Source organism: Oncorhynchus keta, chromosome 14, assembly GCF_023373465.1.
Source record: "Oncorhynchus keta strain PuntledgeMale-10-30-2019 chromosome 14, Oket_V2, whole genome shotgun sequence".
Lineage (NCBI taxonomy): Eukaryota > Metazoa > Chordata > Actinopteri > Salmoniformes > Salmonidae > Oncorhynchus > Oncorhynchus keta.
This window is the reverse complement of record NC_068434.1, coordinates 35,764,523-35,784,511: the sequence shown is the minus strand read 5'-3', so window position 1 is coordinate 35,784,511 and position 19,989 is coordinate 35,764,523. Positions and strand designations below refer to the sequence as shown.

Sequence of the window (19,989 nt, the reverse complement as noted above, 5' to 3'; positions counted from 1 at the left end):
ATACACCCCCGTCACTGCTGACAGGGTCCTGATTCTAACTCAGCCAGCCATATACACCCCGTCACTGCTGTCAGGGTCCTGATTCTAACTCAGCCAGCCATATACACCCCCATCACTGCTGACAGGGTCCTGATTCTAACTCAACCAGCCATATACACCCCGTCACTGCTGACAGGGTCCTGATTCTAACTCAGCCAGCCATATACACCCCGTCACTGCTGACAGGGTCCTGATTCTAACTCAGCCAGCCATATTACACCCCCGTCACTGCTGTCAGGGTCCTGATTCTAACTCAGCCAGCCATATACACCCCCATCACTGCTGACAGGGTCCTGATTCTAACTCAGCCAGCCATATACACCCCATCACTGCTGTCAGGGTCCTGATTCTAACTCAGCCAGCCATATACACCCCCGTCACTGCTGTCAGGGTCCTGATTCTAACTCAGCCAGCCATATACACCCCCATCACTGCTGACAGGGTCCTGATTCTAACTCAGCCAGCCATATACACCCCCGTCACTGCTGACAGGGTCCTGATTCTAACTCAGCCAGCCATATACACCCCCATCACTGCTGTCAGGGTCCTGATTCTAACTCAGCCAGCCATATACACCCCTGCCACTGCTGTCAGGGTCCTGATTCTAACTCAGCCAGCCATATACACCCCGTCACTGCTGACAGGGTCCTGATTCTAACTCAGCCAGCCATATACACCCCTGTCACTGCTGACAGGGTCCTGATTCTAACTCAGCCAGCCATATACCCCCGTCACTGCTGTCAGGGTCCTGATTCTAACTCAGCCAGCCATATACACCCCCATCACTGCTGACAGGGTCCTGATTCTAACTCAGCCAGCCATATACACCCCCCCGTCACTGCTGACAGGGTCCTGATTCTAACTCAGCCAGCCATATACACCCCGTCACTGCTGACAGGGTCCTGATTCTAACTCAGCCAGCCATATTACACCCCGTCACTGCTGTCAGGGTCCTGATTCTAACTCAGCCAGCCATATACACCCCTGCCACTGCTGTCAGGGTCCTGATTCTAACTCAGCCAGCCATATACACCCCCGTCACTGCTGTCAGGGTCCTGATTCTAACTCAGCCAGCCATATACACCCCGTCACTGCTGTCAGGGTCCTGATTCTAACTCAGCCAGCCATATACACGCCCATCACTGCTGACAGGGTCCTGATTCTAACTCAGCCAGCCATATTACACCCCGTCACTGCTGACAGGGTCCTGATTCTAACTCAGCCAGCCATATACACGCCCATCACTGCTGTCAGGGTCCTGATTCTAACTCAGCCAGCCATATACACCCCTGCCACTGCTGTCAGGGTCCTGATTCTAACTCAGCCAGCCATATACACCCCCGTCACTGCTGACAGGGTCCTGATTCTAACTCAGCCAGCCATATACACCCCGTCACTGCTGACAGGGTCCTGATTCTAACTCAGCCAGCCATATTACACCCCGTCACTGCTGACAGGGTCCTGATTCTAACTTAGCCAGCCATATACACCCCCATCACTGCTGACAGGGTCCTGATTCTAACTCAGCCAGCCATATACACCCCGTCACTGCTGTCAGGGTCCTGATTCTAACTCAGCCAGCCATATACACCCCCGTCACTGCTGACAGGGTCCTGATTCTAACTCAGCCAGCCATATACACCCCCGTCACTGCTGTCAGGGTCCTGATTCTAACTCAGCCAGCCATATACACCCCCGTCACTGCTGTCAGGGTCCTGATTCTAACTCAGCCAGCCATATACACCCCTGCCACTGCTGACAGGGTCCTGATTCTAACTCAGCCAGCCATATACACCCCCGTCACTGCTGTCAGGGTCCTGATTCTAACTCAGCCAGCCATATACACCCCGTCACTGCTGACAGGGTCCTGATTCTAACTCAGCCAGCCATATACACCCCGTCACTGCTGACAGGGTCCTGATTCTAACTCAGCCAGCCATATACACCCCCGTCACTGCTGACAGGGTCCTGATTCTAACTCAGCCAGCCATATACACCCCGTCACTGCTGTCAGGGTCCTGATTCTAACTCAGCCAGCCATATACACACAGGGTCCCCAGCCATATACACCCCGTCACTGCTGACAGGGTCCTGATTCTAACTCAGCCAGCCATATACACCCCGTCACTGCTGACAGGGTCCTGATTCTAACTCAGCCAGCCATATACACCCCGTCACTGCTGACAGGGTCCTGATTCTAACTCAGCCAGCCATATACACCCCGTCACTGCTGACAGGGTCCTGATTCTAACTCAGCCAGCCATATTACACCCCGTCACTGCTGTCAGGGTCCTGATTCTAACTCAGCCAGCCATATACACCCCTGCCACTGCTGTCAGGGTCCTGATTCTAACTCAGCCAGCCATATACACCCCCGTCACTGCTGACAGGGTCCTGATTCTAACTCAGCCAGCCATATACACCCCCCGTCACTGCTGACAGGGTCCTGATTCTAACTCAGCCAGCCATATACACCCCCGTCACTGCTGACAGGGTCCTGATTCTAACTCAGCCAGCCATATACACCCCGTCACTGCTGACAGGGTCCTGATTCTAACTCAGCCAGCCATATACACCCCATCACTGCTGACAGGGTCCTGATTCTAACTCAGCCAGCCAGCCATACACTGCTGACAGGGTCCTGATTCTAACTCAGCCAGCCATATACACCCCGTCACTGCTGTCAGGGTCCTGATTCTAACTCAGCCAGCCACCCCCATCATACATTCTAACTCAGCCAGCCATATACACCCCGTCACTGCTGTCAGGGTCCTGATTCTAACTCAGCCAGCCATATACACCCCTGCCACTGCCCCGTCACTGCTGACAGGGTCCTGATTCTAACTCAGCCAGCCATATACACCCCGTCACTGCTGACAGGGTCCTGATTCTAACTCAGCCAGCCATATTACACCCCGTCACTGCTGACAGGGTCCTGATTCTAACTCAGCCAGCCATATACACCCCCGTCACTGCTGACAGGGTCCTGATTCTAACTCAGCCAGCCATATACACCCCGTCACTGCTGACAGGGTCCTGATTCTAACTCAGCCAGCCATATTACACCCCGTCACTGCTGACAGGGTCCTGATTCTAACTCAGCCAGCCATATACACCCCGTCACTGCTGTCAGGGTCCTGATTCTAACTCAGCCAGCCATATACACCCCGTCACTGCTGTCAGGGTCCTGATTCTAACTCAGCCAGCCATATACACCCCCGTCACTGCTGACAGGGTCCTGATTCTAACTCAGCCAGCCATATACACCCCCGTCACTGCTGACAGGGTCCTGATTCTAACTCAGCCAGCCATATACACCCCCATCACTGCTGACAGGGTCCTGATTCTAACTCAGCCAGCCATATACACCCCGCCACTGCTGACAGGGTCCTGATTCTAACTCAGCCAGCCATATACACCCCGTCACTGCTGACAGGGTCCTGATTCTAACTCAGCCAGCCATATACACCCCGTCACTGCTGTCAGGGTCCTGATTCTAACTCAGCCAGCCATACATCACTGCTGACAGGGTCCTGATTCTAACTCACCTGACAGGGTCCTGATTCTAACTCAGCCAGCCATATACACCCCATCACTGCTGACAGGGTCCTGATTCTAACTCAGCCACATATACACCCCCACTGCCAGGGTCCTGATTCTAACTCAGCCAGCCATATACACCCCATCACTGCTGACAGGGTCCTGATTCTAACTCAGCCACATATACACCCCCGTCACTGCTGACAGGGTCCTGATTCTAACTCAGCCAGCCATATACACCCCGTCACTGCTGACAGGGTCCTGATTCTAACTCAGCCAGCCATATACACCCCGTCACTGCTGACAGGGTCCTCAGCCAGATTCTAACTAACTCAGCCAGCCATACTGCTGACAGGGTCCTGATTCTAACTCAGCCAGCCATATACACCCCCGTCACTGCTGACAGGGTCCTGATTCTAACTCAGCCAGCCATATACACCCCCGTCACTGCTGTCTAACTCAGCCAGCCATATACACCCCGTCACAGGGTCCTGATTCTAACTCAGCCAGCCATATACACCCCGTCACTGCTGACAGGGTCCTGATTCTAACTCAGCCAGCCATATACACCCCGTCACTGCTGACAGGGTCCTGATTCTAACTCAGCCAGCCATATACACCCCATCACTGCTGACAGGGTCCTGATTCTAACTCAGCCAGCCATATACACCCCCGTCACTGCTGACAGGGTCCTGATTCTAACTCAGCCAGCCATATACACCCCGTCACTGCTGACAGGGTCCTGATTCTAACTCAGCCAGCCATATACACCCCGTCACTGCTGACAGGGTCCTGATTCTAACTCAGCCAGCCATATACACCCCGTCACTGCTGACAGGGTCCTGATTCTAACTCAGCCAGCCATATACACCCCCATCACTGCTGACAGGGTCCTGATTCTAACTCAGCCAGCCATATACATCACTGCTGACAGGGTCCTGATTCTAACTCAGCCAGCCATATACACCCCGTCACTGCTGACAGGGCTGATTCTCAGGGTCCTGATTCTAACTCAGCCAGCCATATACACCCCCCGTCACTGCTGACAGGGTCCTGACAGGGTCCTGATTCTAACTCAGCCAGCCATATACACCCCCGTCACTGCTGACAGGGTCCTGATTCTAACTCAGCCAGCCATATACACCCCCATCACTGCTGACAGGGTCCTGATTCTAACTCAGCCAGCCATATACACCCCCATCACTGCTGACAGGGTCCTGATTCTAACTCAGCCAGCCATATACACCCCGTCACTGCTGACAGGGTCCTGATTTCTAACTCAGCCAGCCATATACACCCCGTCACTGCTGACAGGGTCCTGATTCTAACTCAACTACAGCCACTGCCAGGGTCCTATTCTAACAGCCCCATCACTGCTGACAGGGTCCTGATTCTAACTCAGCCAGCCATATACACCCCGTCACTGCTGACAGGGTCCTGATTCTAACTCAGCCAGCCATATACACCCCGTCACTGCTGACAGGGTCCTGATTCTAACTCAGCCAGCCATATACACCCCATCACTGCTGACAGGGTCCTGATTCTAACTCAGCCAGCCATATCAGATTCCTAACTCAGCCAGCCATATACACCCCATCACACCCCCGTCACTGCTGACAGGGTCCTGATTCTAACTCAGCCAGCCATATACACCCCCGTCACTGCTGACAGGGTCCTGATTCTAACTCAGCCAGCCATATACACCCCGTCACTGCTGACAGGGTCCTGATTCTAACTCAGCCAGCCATATACACCCCGTCACTGCTGTCAGGGTCCTGATTCTAACTCAGCCAGCCATATACACCCCCGTCACTGCTGACAGGGTCCTGATTCTAACTCAGCCAGCCATATACACCCCCGTCACTGCTGACAGGGTCCTGATTCTAACTCAGCCAGCCATATACACCCCCGTCACTGCTGACAGGGTCCTGATTCTAACTCAGCCAGCCATATACACCCCCGTCACTGCTGACAGGGTCCTGATTCTAACTCAGCCAGCCATATACACCCCCATCACTGCTGACAGGGTCCTGATTCTAACTCAGCCAGCCATATACACCCCCGTCACTGCTGACAGGGTCCTGATTCTAACTCAGCCAGCCATATACACCCCGTCACTGCTGACAGGGTCCTGATTCTAACTCAGCCAGCCATATACACCCCCGTCACTGCTGTCAGGGTCCTGATTCTAACTCAGCCAGCCATATACACCCCCATCACTGCTGACAGGGTCCTGATTCTAACTCAGCCAGCCATATACACCCCCGTCACTGCTGACAGGGTCCTGATTCTAACTCAGCCAGCCATATACACCCCCATCACTGCTGACAGGGTCCTGATTCTAACTCAGCCAGCCATATACACCCCGTCACTGCTGACAGGGTCCTGATTCTAACTCAGCCAGCCATATACACAGCCCATCACTGCTGTCAGGGTCCTGATTCTAACTCAGCCAGCCATATACACCCCTCACTGCTGTCAGGGTCCTGATTCTAACTCAGCCAGCCATATACACCCCGTCACTGCTGACAGGGTCCTGATTCTAACTCAGCCAGCCACTATACACCCCGTCACTGCTGACAGGGTCCTGATTCTAACTCAGCCAGCCATATTACACCCCCGTCACTGCTGACAGGGTCCTGATTCTAACTCAGCCAGCCATATACACCCCCATCACTGCTGTCAGGGTCCTGATTCTAACTCAGCCAGCCATATTACACCCCCGTCACTGCTGTCAGGGTCCTGATTCTAACTCAGCCAGCCATATACACCCCGTCACTGCTGACAGGGTCCTGATTCTAACTCAGCCAGCCATATACACCCCCGTCACTGCTGTCAGGGTCCTGATTCTAACTCAGCCAGGGCCATATACAGCCATATACACCCCGTCACTGCTGTCAGGGTCCTGATTCTAACTCAGCCAGCCATATACACCCCTGCGTCACTGCTGACAGGGTCCTGATTCTAACTCAGCCAGCCATATACACCCCGTCACTGCTGTCAGGGTCCTGATTCTAACTCAGCCAGCCATATACACCCCATCACTGCTGACAGGGTCCTGATTCTAACTCAGCCAGCCATATACACCCCTGCCACTGCTGACAGGGTCCTGATTCTAACTCAGCCAGCCATATACACCCCGTCACTGCTGACAGGGTCCTGATTCTAACTCAGCCAGCCATATACACCCCGTCACTGCTGTCAGGGTCCTGATTCTAACTCAGCCAGCCATATACACCCCATCACTGCTGACAGGGGATTCTAACTCAGCCAGCCATATACACCCCCGTCACTGCTGACAGGGTCCTGATTCTAACTCAGCCAGCCATATACAGGGTCCCCCCAGTCACTGCTGACAGGGTCCTGATTCTAACTCAGCCAGCCATATACACCCCGTCACTGCTGACAGGGTCCTGATTCTAACTCAGCCAGCCATATTACACCCCGTCACTGCTGTCAGGGTCCTGATTCTAACTCAGCCAGCCATATACACCCCTGCCACTGCTGACAGGGTCCTGATTCTAACTCAGCCAGCCATATACACTGCCCCTGATTCTAACTGCTGACAGGGTCCTGATTCTAACTCAGCCAGCCATATACACCCCGTCACTGCTGTCAGGGTCCTGATTCTAACTCAGCCATTACACCCCCATCACTCAGATTCTAACCAGCCAGCCATATACACCCCTGTCACTGCTGACAGGGTCCTGATTCTAACTCAGCCAGCCATATACACCCCTGTCACTGCTGACAGGGTCCTGATTCTAACTCAGCCAGCCATATACACCCCGTCACTGCTGACAGGGTCCTGATTCTAACTCAGCCAGCCATATACACCCCATCACTGCTGACAGGGTCCTGATTCTAACTCAGCCAGCCATATACATACACTGCCCCTGATTCTCACAGCTGACTGCTGACAGGGTCCTGATTCTAACTCAGCCAGCCATATACACCCCCATCACTGCTGACAGGGTCCTGATTCTAACTCAGCCAGCCATATACACCCCTGCCACTGCTGACAGGGTCCTGATTCTAACTCAGCCAGCCATATACACCCCGTCACTGCTGACAGGGTCCTGATTCTAACTCAGCCAGCCATATACACCCCCGTCACTGCTAACTGCTGACAGGGTCCTGATTCTAACTCAGCCAGCCATATTACACCCCGTCACTGCTGACAGGGTCCTGATTCTAACTACAGCCAGCCATATACACCCCCATCACTGCTGACAGGGTCCTGATTCTAACTCAGCCAGCCATATACACCCCCGTCACTGCTGTCAGGGTCCTGATTCTAACTCAGCCAGCCATATACACCCCCGTCACTGCTGACAGGGTCCTGATTCTAACTCAGCCAGCCATATACACCCCCGTCACTGCTGTCAGGGTCCTGATTCTAACTCAGCCAGCCATATACACCCCCATCACTGCTGACAGGGTCCTGATTCTAACTCAGCCAGCCATATACACCCCCATCACTGCTGACAGGGTCCTGATTCTAACTCAGCCAGCCATATACACCCCGTCACTGCTGACAGGGTCCTGATTCTAACTCAGCCAGCCATATACACCCCCGTCACTGCTGACAGGGTCCTGATTCTAACTCAGCCAGCCATATACACCCCGTCACTGCTGACAGGGTCCTGATTCTAACTCAGCCAGCCATATACACCCCGTCACTGCTGACAGGGTCCTGATTCTAACTCAGCCAGCCATATACACCCCGTCACTGCTGACAGGGTCCTGATTCTAACTCAGCCAGCCATATACACCCCCATCACTGCTGACAGGGTCCTGATTCTAACTCAGCCAGCCATATTACACCCCATCCTGCCGTCACTGCTACACACTGCTGGGTCCTGATTCTAACTCAGCCAGCCATATACACCCCCGTCACTGCTGTCAGGGTCCTGATTCTAACTCAGCCAGCCATATACACCCCGTCACTGCTGACAGGGTCCTGATTCTAACTCAGCCAGCCATATACACCCCGTCACTGCTGTCAGGGTCCTGATTCTAACTCAGCCAGCCATATACACCCCCGTCACTGCTGACAGGGTCCTGATTCTAACTCAGCCAGCCATATACACCCCGTCACTGCTGTCAGGGTCCTGATTCTAACTCAGCCAGCCATATACACCCCCATCACTGCTGTCAGGGTCCTGATTCTAACTCAGCCAGCCATATTACACCCCGTCACTGCTGACAGGGTCCTGATTCTAACTCAGCCAGCCATATACACCCCCATCACTGCTGACAGGGTCCTGATTCTAACTCAGCCAGCCATATACACCCCGTCACTGCTGACAGGGTCCTGATTCTAACTCAGCCAGCCATATACACCCCTGCCACTGCTGACAGGGTCCTGATTCTAACTCAGCCAGCCATATACACCCCGTCACTGCTGTCAGGGTCCTGATTCTAACTCAGCCAGCCATATACACCCCCATCACTGCTGACAGGGTCCTGATTCTAACTCAGCCAGCCATATACACCCCCGTCACTGCTGACAGGGTCCTGATTCTAACTCAGCCAGCCATATACACGCCCATCACTGCTGACAGGGTCCTGATTCTAACTCAGCCAGCCATATTACACCCCGTCACTGCTGACAGGGTCCTGATTCTAACTCAGCCAGCCATATACACGCCCATCACTGCTGTCAGGGTCCTGATTCTAACTCAGCCAGCCATATACACCCCTGCCACTGCTGTCAGGGTCCTGATTCTAACTCAGCCAGCCATATACACCCCGTCACTGCTGACAGGGTCCTGATTCTAACTCAGCCAGCCAAATACACCCCCGTCACTGCTGACAGGGTCCTGATTCTAACTCAGCCAGCCATATTACACCCCGTCACTGCTGACAGGGTCCTGATTCTAACTTAGCCAGCCATATACACCCCCATCACTGCTGACAGGGTCCTGATTCTAACTCAGCCAGCCATATACACCCCGTCACTGCTGTCAGGGTCCTGATTCTAACTCAGCCAGCCATATTACACCCCGTCACTGCTGACAGGGTCCTGATTCTAACTCAGCCAGCCATATACACCCCGTCACTGCTGTCAGGGTCCTGATTCTAACTCAGCCAGCCATATACACCCCGTCACTGCTGTCAGGGTCCTGATTCTAACTCAGCCAGCCATATACACCCCTGCCACTGCTGACAGGGTCCTGATTCTAACTTAGCCAGCCATATACACCCCCATCACTGCTGTCAGGGTCCTGATTCTAACTCAGCCAGCCATATACACCCCCATCACTGCTGACAGGGTCCTGATTCTAACTCAGCCAGCCATATACACCCCCCTCACTGCTGACAGGGTCCTGATTCTAACTCAGCCAGCCATATACACCCCATCACTGCTGTCAGGGTCCTGATTCTAACTCAGCCAGCCATATACACCCCCATCACTGCTGACAGGGTCCTGATTCTAACTCAGCCAGCCATATACACCCCCGTCACTGCTGACAGGGTCCTGATTCTAACTCAGCCAGCCATATACACCCCGTCACTGCTGACAGGGTCCTGATTCTAACTCAGCCAGCCATATACACCCCCGTCACTGCTGACAGGGTCCTGATTCTAACTCAGCCAGCCATATTACACCCCGTCACTGCTGTCAGGGTCCTGATTCTGAACTCAGCCAGCCATATACACCCCTGCCACTGGTGTCAGGGTCCTGATTCTAACTCAGCCAGCCATATACACCCCCGTCACTGCTCACAGGGTCCTGATTCTAACTCAGCCAGCCATATACACCCCGTCACTGCTGACAGGGTCCTGATTCTAACTCAGCCAGCCATATTACACCCCGTCACTGCTGACAGGGTCCTGATTCTAACTTAGCCAGCCATATACACCCCCATCACTGCTGACAGGGTCCTGATTCTAACTCAGCCAGCCATATACACCCCCGTCACTGCTGTCAGGGTCCTGATTCTAACTCAGCCAGCCATATACACCCCGTCACTGCTGTCAGGGTCCTGATTCTAACTCAGCCAGCCATATACACCCCTGTCACTGCTGACAGGGTCCTGATTCTAACTCAGCCAGCCATATACACCCCCGTCACTGCTGTCAGGGTCCTGATTCTAACTCAGCCAGCCATATACACCCCCATCACCTGACAGGGTCCTGATTCTAACTCAGCCAGCCATATACACCCCATCACTGCTGACAGGGTCCTGATTCTAACTCAGCCAGCCATATTACACCCCCGTCACTGCTGACAGGGTCCTGATTCTAACTCAGCCAGCCATATTACACCCCCGTCACTGCTGACAGGGTCCTGATTCTAACTCAGCCAGCCATATTACACCCCCGTCACTGCTGACAGGGTCCTGATTCTAACTCAGCCAGCCATATACACCCCGTCACTGCTGACAGGGTCCTGATTCTAACTCAGCCAGCCATATACACCCCATCACTGCTGACAGGGTCCTGATTCTAACTCAGCCAGCCATATTACACCCCCGTCACTGCTGACAGGGTCCTGATTCTAACTCAGCCAGCCATATACACCCCGTCACTGCTGTCAGGGTCCTGATTCTAACTCAGCCAGCCATATACACCCCCGTCACTGCTGACAGGGTCCTGATTCTAACTCAGCCAGCCATATACACCCCGTCACTGCTGTCAGGGTCCTGATTCTAACTCAGCCAGCCATATACACCCCCCGTCACTGCTGACAGGGTCCTGATTCTAACTCAGCCAGCCATATACACCCCGTCACTGCTGTCAGGGTCCTGATTCTAACTCAGCCAGCCATATACACCCCCCCATCACTGCTGACAGGGTCCTGATTCTAACTCAGCCAGCCATATTACACCCCCGTCACTGCTGACAGGGTCCTGATTCTAACTCAGCCAGCCATATACACCCCCATCACTGCTGACAGGGTCCTGATTCTAACTCAGCCAGCCATATACACCCCGTCACTGCTGACAGGGTCCTGATTCTAACTCAGCCAGCCATATACACCCCTGCCACTGCTGACAGGGTCCTGATTCTAACTCAGCCAGCCATATACACCCCCGTCACTGCTGTCAGGGTCCTGATTCTAACTCAGCCAGCCATATACACCCCCATCACTGCTGACAGGGTCCTGATTCTAACTCAGCCAGCCATATACACCCCTGTCACTGCTGACAGGGTCCTGATTCTAACTCAGCCAGCCATATACACCCCCGTCACTGCTGACAGGGTCCTGATTCTAACTCAGCCAGCCATATACACCCCTGTCACTGCTGACAGGGTCCTGATTCTAACTCAGCCAGCCATATACACCCCTGCCACTGCTGACAGGGTCCTGATTCTAACTCAGCCAGCCATATACACCCCTGCCACTGCTGTCAGGGTCCTGATTCTAACTCAGCCAGCCATATACACCCCGTCACTGCTGTCAGGGTCCTGATTCTAACTCAACCAGCCATATACACCCCGTCACTGCTGACAGGGTCCTGATTCTAACTCAGCCAGCCATATACACCCCCATCACTGCTGACAGGGTCCTGATTCTAACTCAGCCAGCCATATACACCCCTGCCACTGCTGTCAGGGTCCTGATTCTAACTCAGCCAGCCATATACACCCCTGCCACTGCTGTCAGGGTCCTGATTCTAACTCAGCCAGCCATATACACCCCCGTCACTGCTGTCAGGGTCCTGATTCTAACTCAGCCAGCCATATACACCCCCATCACTGCTGACAGGGTCCTGATTCTAACTCAGCCAGCCATATACACCCCCGTCACTGCTGTCAGGGTCCTGATTCTAACTCAGCCAGCCATATACACCCCCGTCACTGCTGTCAGGGTCCTGATTCTAACTCAGCCAGCCATATACACCCCTGTCACTGCTGACAGGGTCCTGATTCTAACTCAGCCAGCCATATACACCCCCGTCACTGCTGACAGGGTCCTGATTCTAACTCAGCCAGCCATATACACCCCTGCCACTGGAGTCAGGCCCTGATAATGGATCCCCAAGAGACAAAGAGCGAGTGATAATGAGAACTTGTTGATAATGCTCACTCAGTCGCGCGCGCACACACACACACACGCACACAAACGGGCTGGCTGTAATAACAGGGCTGTGCTATCATTCCGGTGAGGCAACATTTCAGTGAGGCCTGGAGGTGGACAGGAGACAGTTTTACGGCGCTAGTGAAGGACCTGTTTATGTGGACCAAGTGGTTCTAAAAAGGTCCATCTATCCAGACATAGAGGTGTGTTCTACATGACAGATCTGGGGAGCGAAAGTGACTCCTGTTTGGTGCTTTTGGCTCAACCTCCAAAGGGAAATAAAACACATGAATGTGTGGATGATTGATGATAGTGTGCTGCTGGTCTACCTTGTCCGTCTAGACTGGCCAGACTGCGTGCTCCTCCCAGCCTGTCCCGACTCTCCTCCTCGTTCTCCTCCTTCTGAGAAGACAGGATTTCCTGAGAGAACGACTTCAGAGCAGGGATGGACGTACGTGCTCTCTTAGAAGGGGAGAACCGAATGGCTGCAGAGAGAAACAGAGAGAGAGAGACAGAGAGAGAAACAGAGAGAGAGATAGAGAAACAGAGAGAGAGATAGAGAAACAGAGAGAGAAACAGAGAGAGAGATAGAGAAACAGAGAGAGAAACAGAGAGAGAGATAGAGAAACAGAGAGAAAGACAGAGAGAGAGAAAGAGAGAGAGAAACAGAGAGAGAGATAGAGAAACAGAGAGAAAGACCGAGAGAGAGAAACAGAGAGAGAGATAGAGAAACAGAGAGAGAAAGAGAGAGAGGAGGGGTAAATGAGTGGTGGGGGAAGAGAGAAGGAAAGAGGAGGGAAGGAAGAGAGGAAAATAAGGAACAAGAGGAGACCGTGGGTAGGGGAGAGAGTGAGTGGGTAGGGGAGAGAGTGAGTGGGTAGGGGAGAGAGTGAGTGGGTAGGGGAGAGAGTGAGTGGGTAGGGGAGAGAGTGAGTGGGTAGGGGAGAGAGTGAGTGGGTAGGGGAGAGAGTGAGTGGGTAGGGGAGAGAGTGAGTGGGTAGGGGAGAGAGTGAGTGGGTAGGGGAGAGAGTGAGTGGGTAGGGGAGAGAGTGAGTGGGTAGGGGAGAGAGTGAGTGGGTAGGGGAGAGAGTGAGTGGGTAGGGGAGAGAGTGAGTGGGTAGGGGAGAGAAAGCAAGAGAGAAATAGGGAGAGATGGAAGGAACAGATTATCCTGATTGCAACCATTATCGTGCATAATCAGGCTCGGAGCGTCTGTCCCAAATTAGCAGTAAAAAGATCAAACTGTTAACGCATAATAATTATTACACAACTGTCCCTCAGACGTTCCATTCTGACTCCCAAGCAGAGCATGAAATCCTCTCCCCATCGTATCTAACTGCAGAAGCATTGGCATGATAATACCAGGCAGCTAAATCCCAAATCATCACAGAAACCATCTTCATTTAATTAGCGGTCCACAGTTGCATAACACTGCTTTATATCATCTTGACATAAAATATTCCCCCAAGTCAAAACCCTGAAGTGAGGGGGGCTTCAGCCCCTTAAATTGATTCCCACATTACCTCCACTAGGGGGCCGTCATGGCCACCACCCAAACATGGGGCAGAGGGCAACCATTTCCTCTCTGAAAACAACAAGCTATTTCTGGGAAAAGCCCGGCAGGTATCCTAGTGGCTAAGAGCGATGGGCCAGTAATTGAAAGGCTGCTGGTTGGAATCCCCTCGACAGATTGTTCACCTGGTCGGCGATGTGCCCTTGAGTAGGCACTCAACCCTAATTGCTCCTGTAAATTGGTCTGGATAAGAGCGTCTGGTAAAATGAAAAGTATTTTGTTTGGTAAAATAACAAAATACAGAACAAAAACAATTTAACATCATTGAGAACCCATGTCAGGAATCTACACTGAGTACAAAACATCAGGAACACCTGCTCTTTCCATGACAGACTGACCAGGTGAATCCAGGTGAAAGCTATGATCCCTTATTGATGTCACCTGTTAAATCCACAGTGTAGATGAAGGGAAGGAGAGGTTAAATAAGGAGTTTTAAGCCTTGAGACAGTTGAGCTATGGATTGTGTATGTGTGTCATTCAGAGGGTTAATGGGCACGACAACAGATTGAAGTGCCTTTGAACGGGGTGTGGTAGTAGGTGTCAGGCGCACCGGTTTGAGTGTGACAAGAACTGCAACGCTGCTGGGATTTTCATGCTCAACCGTTTCCGGCGTGTATCAAGAAAGGTCCACCACCCAAAGGACATCCAGCCAACTTGACAACTGTGAGAAGCATTGGAGTCCAACATGGGCCAGCAACCCTTTGGAACGCTTTCAAGTCCATGCCCTGACAAAAGGAGGCAGTTCTGAGGGCAAAAGGGGGTGCAACTCAATATTAGGGAGGTGTTCCTCATGTTTTGTACACTCAGTGTATATCAGTATGTCAGTGTGACCTGAAAGCACAGACAGAAGAGCCGAGGAAGGGTTTTAAACTTGACCCATTTAACTGACTGACAACAGTGTGTATGTGCCACTCGATCGTCAACATAACAAACCTGTTCTACACACACTACACTGGTAACACACAATCACTTCCTCTCACAGGAGAAATGTATACTGCACATCGACACAGCTGTGTTGTTGCTTTCAACACAGCTACTTCTATATATTTACTGGAAGGTTCGGTTTTGTTCAACATCAAGCTGTGATTATTTGAAATCAGCTGTGTAGTTCTAGGGCAAAAACCTAAAAACATGCACCCCTTCAGGTCCCCAGGACAGAGTTTGGGAAAAGCTGACTTAAAGCATCTATAAATCATATCCACTCCACAATCACCTGATATTGCAGGTAACAAACGAATCAAACTAGGAATCTGTACAAACATAAGATTTCCAATAGTTTACAGTTGACTAAACTGTACGTGCCACACCGAAGGATTAACCTGTCTCAGTCTCTGGTGTGGACAAATGTTTTGGCTCGAGGGCCGCACAGACTCTTTTTTTAACCATTTTCTTGTTAAAATCAATTTGCGGGCCAGAAAAAGCACAGTTATTACAAAATATATTAGGTCCATTCTACACATTTAATTTTTAAAATATTTTTTTACTCAAACCTCCCGCAGGCCATCTTTCCTGGTCCCAGTGCCTGGCACGTGTGCCAGTTGAAAGTCCTAACATAAATACAGGTGTCCCTTTCATAGGGGACGGAGGAACAAGAGCCAGCAGACTTACTCTGAGTCTTCCGGAACACCGAAGTGCTCATGAACTTGAGGAATCGGTTGGCATAGAAACCGGGCCTGTGCACTGAGACAGAGTCCTGAGGACAGAACAGAAGACAATACAAGCATTTATCAGAGAGGGCTATTTGAGATCAATAAGAAAGGAACCTATGAATGGTGTGTATCCAGAAGGACACGTGGATCAGATTTGCAGCATATCAACTTACGCCGTCGTAGACCAAGGCTTTCCACGAGTGCTCCAACTTCTTAATGAATCTGAGGTAGAAAAAAAGAAGCCTTGGCACAAACGTAGCTCGTAATGCAACAACCCCCCAACATCCAGAACCTGAGAGCCTTCATTTTGGCACCAAACACAGAACAGGAACCACAGCAATATTATGTTCATGTTATGCAATACGCTCCCCTGATGGGCTGAGGCAGGCAAACATCAAATAGTGGGGGAGGGAAGACGACTAAGAAGAAAATATATATGGGTAACAATATGAAGCTGTCCATTACATTGTGCTCATTATGTAACAACCATCCAAGACACGAACTGACGGGTCCTGAGGTCAGCTTAGAGATGCTGAGATAAGGACAGGGAAAAGTGTTAGAGACACTTCTGTCTCTCTGGTGCTAGAGGCTTTTCACACTGAGGAGCTTATGTATCTCTCTCTCTCTCCTTCCTTTCCCTCTGTCTCTCTTCTCTTTCCCTCTGTCTCTCTTCTCTTTCCCTCTCTTCTCTTTCCCTCCTCTTCTTTTCCCCTCTTCTCTTTCCTTCTTGTCTTTCCTTCTTCTCTTTCCTTCTTCTCTTTCCTTCTTCTCTTTCCTTCTTCTCTTTCCTTCTCTCTCTCTCTCCTCTCTCTTTTCTCTCTCCGTCTCTCTTTTCTCTCTCCCTTCTCTCCCTCGGTCTCTCTTCTCTCCCTCGGTCTCTCTTCTCTCTCCCTCGGTCTCTCTTCTCTCTCCCTCGGTCTCTCTTCTCTCTCCCTCGGTCTCTCTTCTCTCTCCCTCGGTCTCTCTTCTCTCCCTCGGTCTCTCCTCTCTCCCTCGGTCTCTCCTCTCTCCCTCGGTCTCTTCTCTCTCCCTCGGTCTCTCTTCTCTCTCCCTCGGTCCCTCTTCTCTCTCCCTCGGTCCCTCTTCTCTCTCCCTCGGTCCCTCTTCTCTCTCCCTCGGTCCCTCTTCTCTCCCTCGGTCCCTCTTCTCTCTCCCTCTTCTCTTTCCCTCTTCTCTTTCCCTCTTCTCTTTCCCTCTTCTCTTTCCCTCTTCTCTTTCCCTCTTCTCTTTCCCTCTTCTCTTTCCCTCTTCTCTTTCCCTCTTCTCTTTCCCTCTTCTCTTTCCCTCTTCTCTTTCCCTCTTCTCTTTCCCTCTTCTCTTTCCCTCTTCTCTTTCCCTCTGTCTATTTCCCTCTTCTCTTTCCCTCTGTCCCTCTTCTCCCTCTGTCCCTCTTCTCTGTCCCTCTTCTCTGTCCCTCTTCTCTGTCCTCTTCTCTGTCCCTCTTCTCTGTCCCTCTTCTCTGTCCCTCTTCTCTGTCCCTCTTCTCTGTCCCTCTTCTCTTTCCCTCTTCTCTTTCCCTCTTCTCTTTCCCTCTGTCTTTCCCTCTTCTCTTTCCCTCTTCTCTTTCTCTTTCTTTCCCTCTTCTCTGTCTCTTCTATTTCCCTCTGTCTCTCTTCTATTTCCCTCTGTCTCTTCTCTTTCCCTCTGTCTCTCTTCTCTTTCCCTCTGTCCCTCTTCTCTGTCCCTCTTCTCTGTCCCTCTTCTCTGTCCTCTTCTCTGTCCCTCTTCTCTGTCCCTCTTCTCTGTCCCTCTTCTCTGTCCCTCTTCTCTGTCCTCTTCTATTTCCTCTGTCTCTCTTCTATTTCCCTCTGTCTCTTCTATTTCCCTCTGTCTCTTCTATTTCCCTCTGTCTCTTCTATTTCCCTCTGTCTCTTCTATTTCCCTCTGTCTCTCTTCTATTTCCCTCTGTCTCTCTTCTATTTCCCTCTGTCTCTCTTCTATTTCCCTCTGTCTCTCTTCTATTTCCCTCTGTCTCTCTTCTATTTCCTCTGTCTCTCTTCTATTTCTATTTCCCTCTTCCCTCTGTCTTCTATTTCCCTCTGTCTCTCTTCTATTTCCCTCTGTCTATTTCCCTCTTCTATTTCCCTCTGTCTCTCTTCTATTTCCCTCTGTCTCTCTTCTATTTCCCTCTGTCTCTCTTCTATTTCCCTCTGTCTCTCTTCTATTTCCCTCTGTCTCTCTTCTATTTCCCTCTGTCTCTCTTCTATTTCCCTCTGTCTCTCTTCTATTTCCCTCTGTCTCTCTTCTATTTCCCTCTGTCTCTCTTCTATTTCCCTCTGTCTCTCTTCTATTTCCCTCTGTCTCTCTTCTATTTCCCTCTGTCTCTCTTCTATTTCCCTCTGTCTCTCTTCTATTTCCCTCTGTCTCTCTTCTATTTCCCTCTTCTCTATTTCCCTCTGTCTCTCTTCTATTTCCCTCTGTCTCTCTTCTATTTCCCTCTGTCTCTCTTCTATTTCCCTCTGTCTCTCTTCTATTTCCCTCTGTCTCTCTTCTATTTCCCTCTGTCTCTCTTCTATTTCCCTCTGTCTCTCTTCTATTTCCCTCTGTCTCTCTTCTATTTCCCTCTGTCTCTCTTCTATTTCCCTCTGTCTCTAGTCTCTTTCTCCCTCCCCAGCATAGGGACAGAAAACTCCAGGTTACAGAATATAATGCTGAACATGTAAATAGTATGTCATTATTCCATGTAATCATGTTATACCGGTAGGATTGCAGGATGTCGATGATACCCAGGAAAATAAGCAGCTTCTCTTCTTTGTGTGATTTGGCAGGAATTCCACCCATCCTGAAATACAGCAGAGTAAACACAAGTCCCGTCACAGAAAGTAGTCAGTCAGGATTATCTGCCAAGTCATCCTTCAAAGCATCTCAGTGAGGGTTGGGTTTTTGATCATTGCGAGTGTTTGTGAGAGTTTTGCCAGTGTATGTCTAAATGTCATCAAACTATTACTGTGTATGTGTGTTTGTATGGGCAGCATGCCTATGGTGAGCCGACTCACGTGTCGTCTGTGGTGTGGGCCTCGGCAGCCTTGCCGTCCCCTTGGATAGACTCCATGGCTGTGGAGTAGAGGACCCTCTGGGCCACGGGCCTCTTGCCGTCCCCCCCTGACTGGCCCGGCTCGCCCCCCTCCTTTGGGCTCTGGTCCAGGACATGCACGGCCAGGAGCAGACTGTAATCCATGATCTTAAAGCTCTCCAATACCTGCAGCACACAACATGAAACCACACCTTAATTACCATGATCAGCAACCTGTTAGCTAGCAGAGAGTGGAAATGCAGTCGGCGCTGTCTTGGCCTTGCTGTTAGTCCTCGACTGACTAGTATCAGCCACAGGTGTGTTCGTTTTCAACAACAACAAATAGTCAAAACTATCATCTGGTTTATTGAAATGTGACCCATATTTCTGTGGGACCAAAAATAAATAGGCACTAGTGATATTCTATTCTATTTTACTATGTTGGTCAGAAGCTTTAGTTACACAGAACTGAAAAGTACAAAGTGTGTCATGCAACCACCTCAAATGCCAAAAAGCATTGAAGAAATCTTTCTGTAACTGATTCTTGAGCTATATAAAGAAAGGTGTTGCTCCACGGTTGAGTGATGTTTTACATATTGACCCGTGTGTCTCTGTTCCCAGGGTTTCTCAGGCCCCAGGTTTCCTCTCACTGCTCAAACAGAACGTTCTCACGACATCAGAGGGGCTCAAAAAACACAATCTGAATATGGGGTCAAGGGTGCTAATCAGGCCTTTTAGTCTGGCTTGGCTGGCACTGCATGCCGTGTGTGTGTGTGTGTGTGTGTGTGTGTGTGTGTGTGTGTGTGTGTGTGTGTGTGTGTGTGTGTGTGTGTGTGTGTGTGTGTGTGTGTGTGTGTGTGTGTGCAGACGTGCTTGCATGGAAAGTCATCATTTTTATCAGCAATAATAAGATAAGCCATTTTTGGATGCAAATTTGATCATCTGATCATTGGACCACAGGTACCATGTCATTCTAAGCATTACCGTGCAAATCCCCAAAACTAATAACATTGTCTGTCTGTCTAAGAGAGATGATAACAAAAGAAACAGGGAATGAAACAGCAGGTTTTGTCAAATCTGTCATAACAGGGAACACCCAGACAAATGTGGCTTGGCTGCAAACCTAAAAATGACAAGAACGTTC

At 51.0% G+C, this 19,989-nt stretch overlaps 1 protein-coding gene across 4 annotated transcripts in view; it reads right to left on the bottom strand.

Annotated features, from left to right (window-relative positions):
• LOC118393317 (phosphatidylinositol 4-phosphate 5-kinase type-1 beta-like) overlaps positions 1-19,989 on the bottom strand; it is a 114,476-nt gene that overhangs the window by 14,028 nt on the left and 80,459 nt on the right. For all 4 annotated transcript variants that reach the window (XM_052461671.1, XM_052461672.1, XM_052461673.1 and 1 more), the window contains 5 exons: positions 18,829-19,031; positions 18,531-18,614; positions 16,006-16,054; positions 15,792-15,876; positions 12,940-13,095 (listed from right to left, as the gene is read on the bottom strand). In XM_052461671.1, the coding sequence (XP_052317631.1) occupies positions 12,940-13,095; positions 15,792-15,876; positions 16,006-16,054; positions 18,531-18,614; positions 18,829-19,031 (577 nt within the window). The remainder of the gene's footprint in view (positions 1-12,939; positions 13,096-15,791; positions 15,877-16,005; positions 16,055-18,530; positions 18,615-18,828; positions 19,032-19,989) is intronic.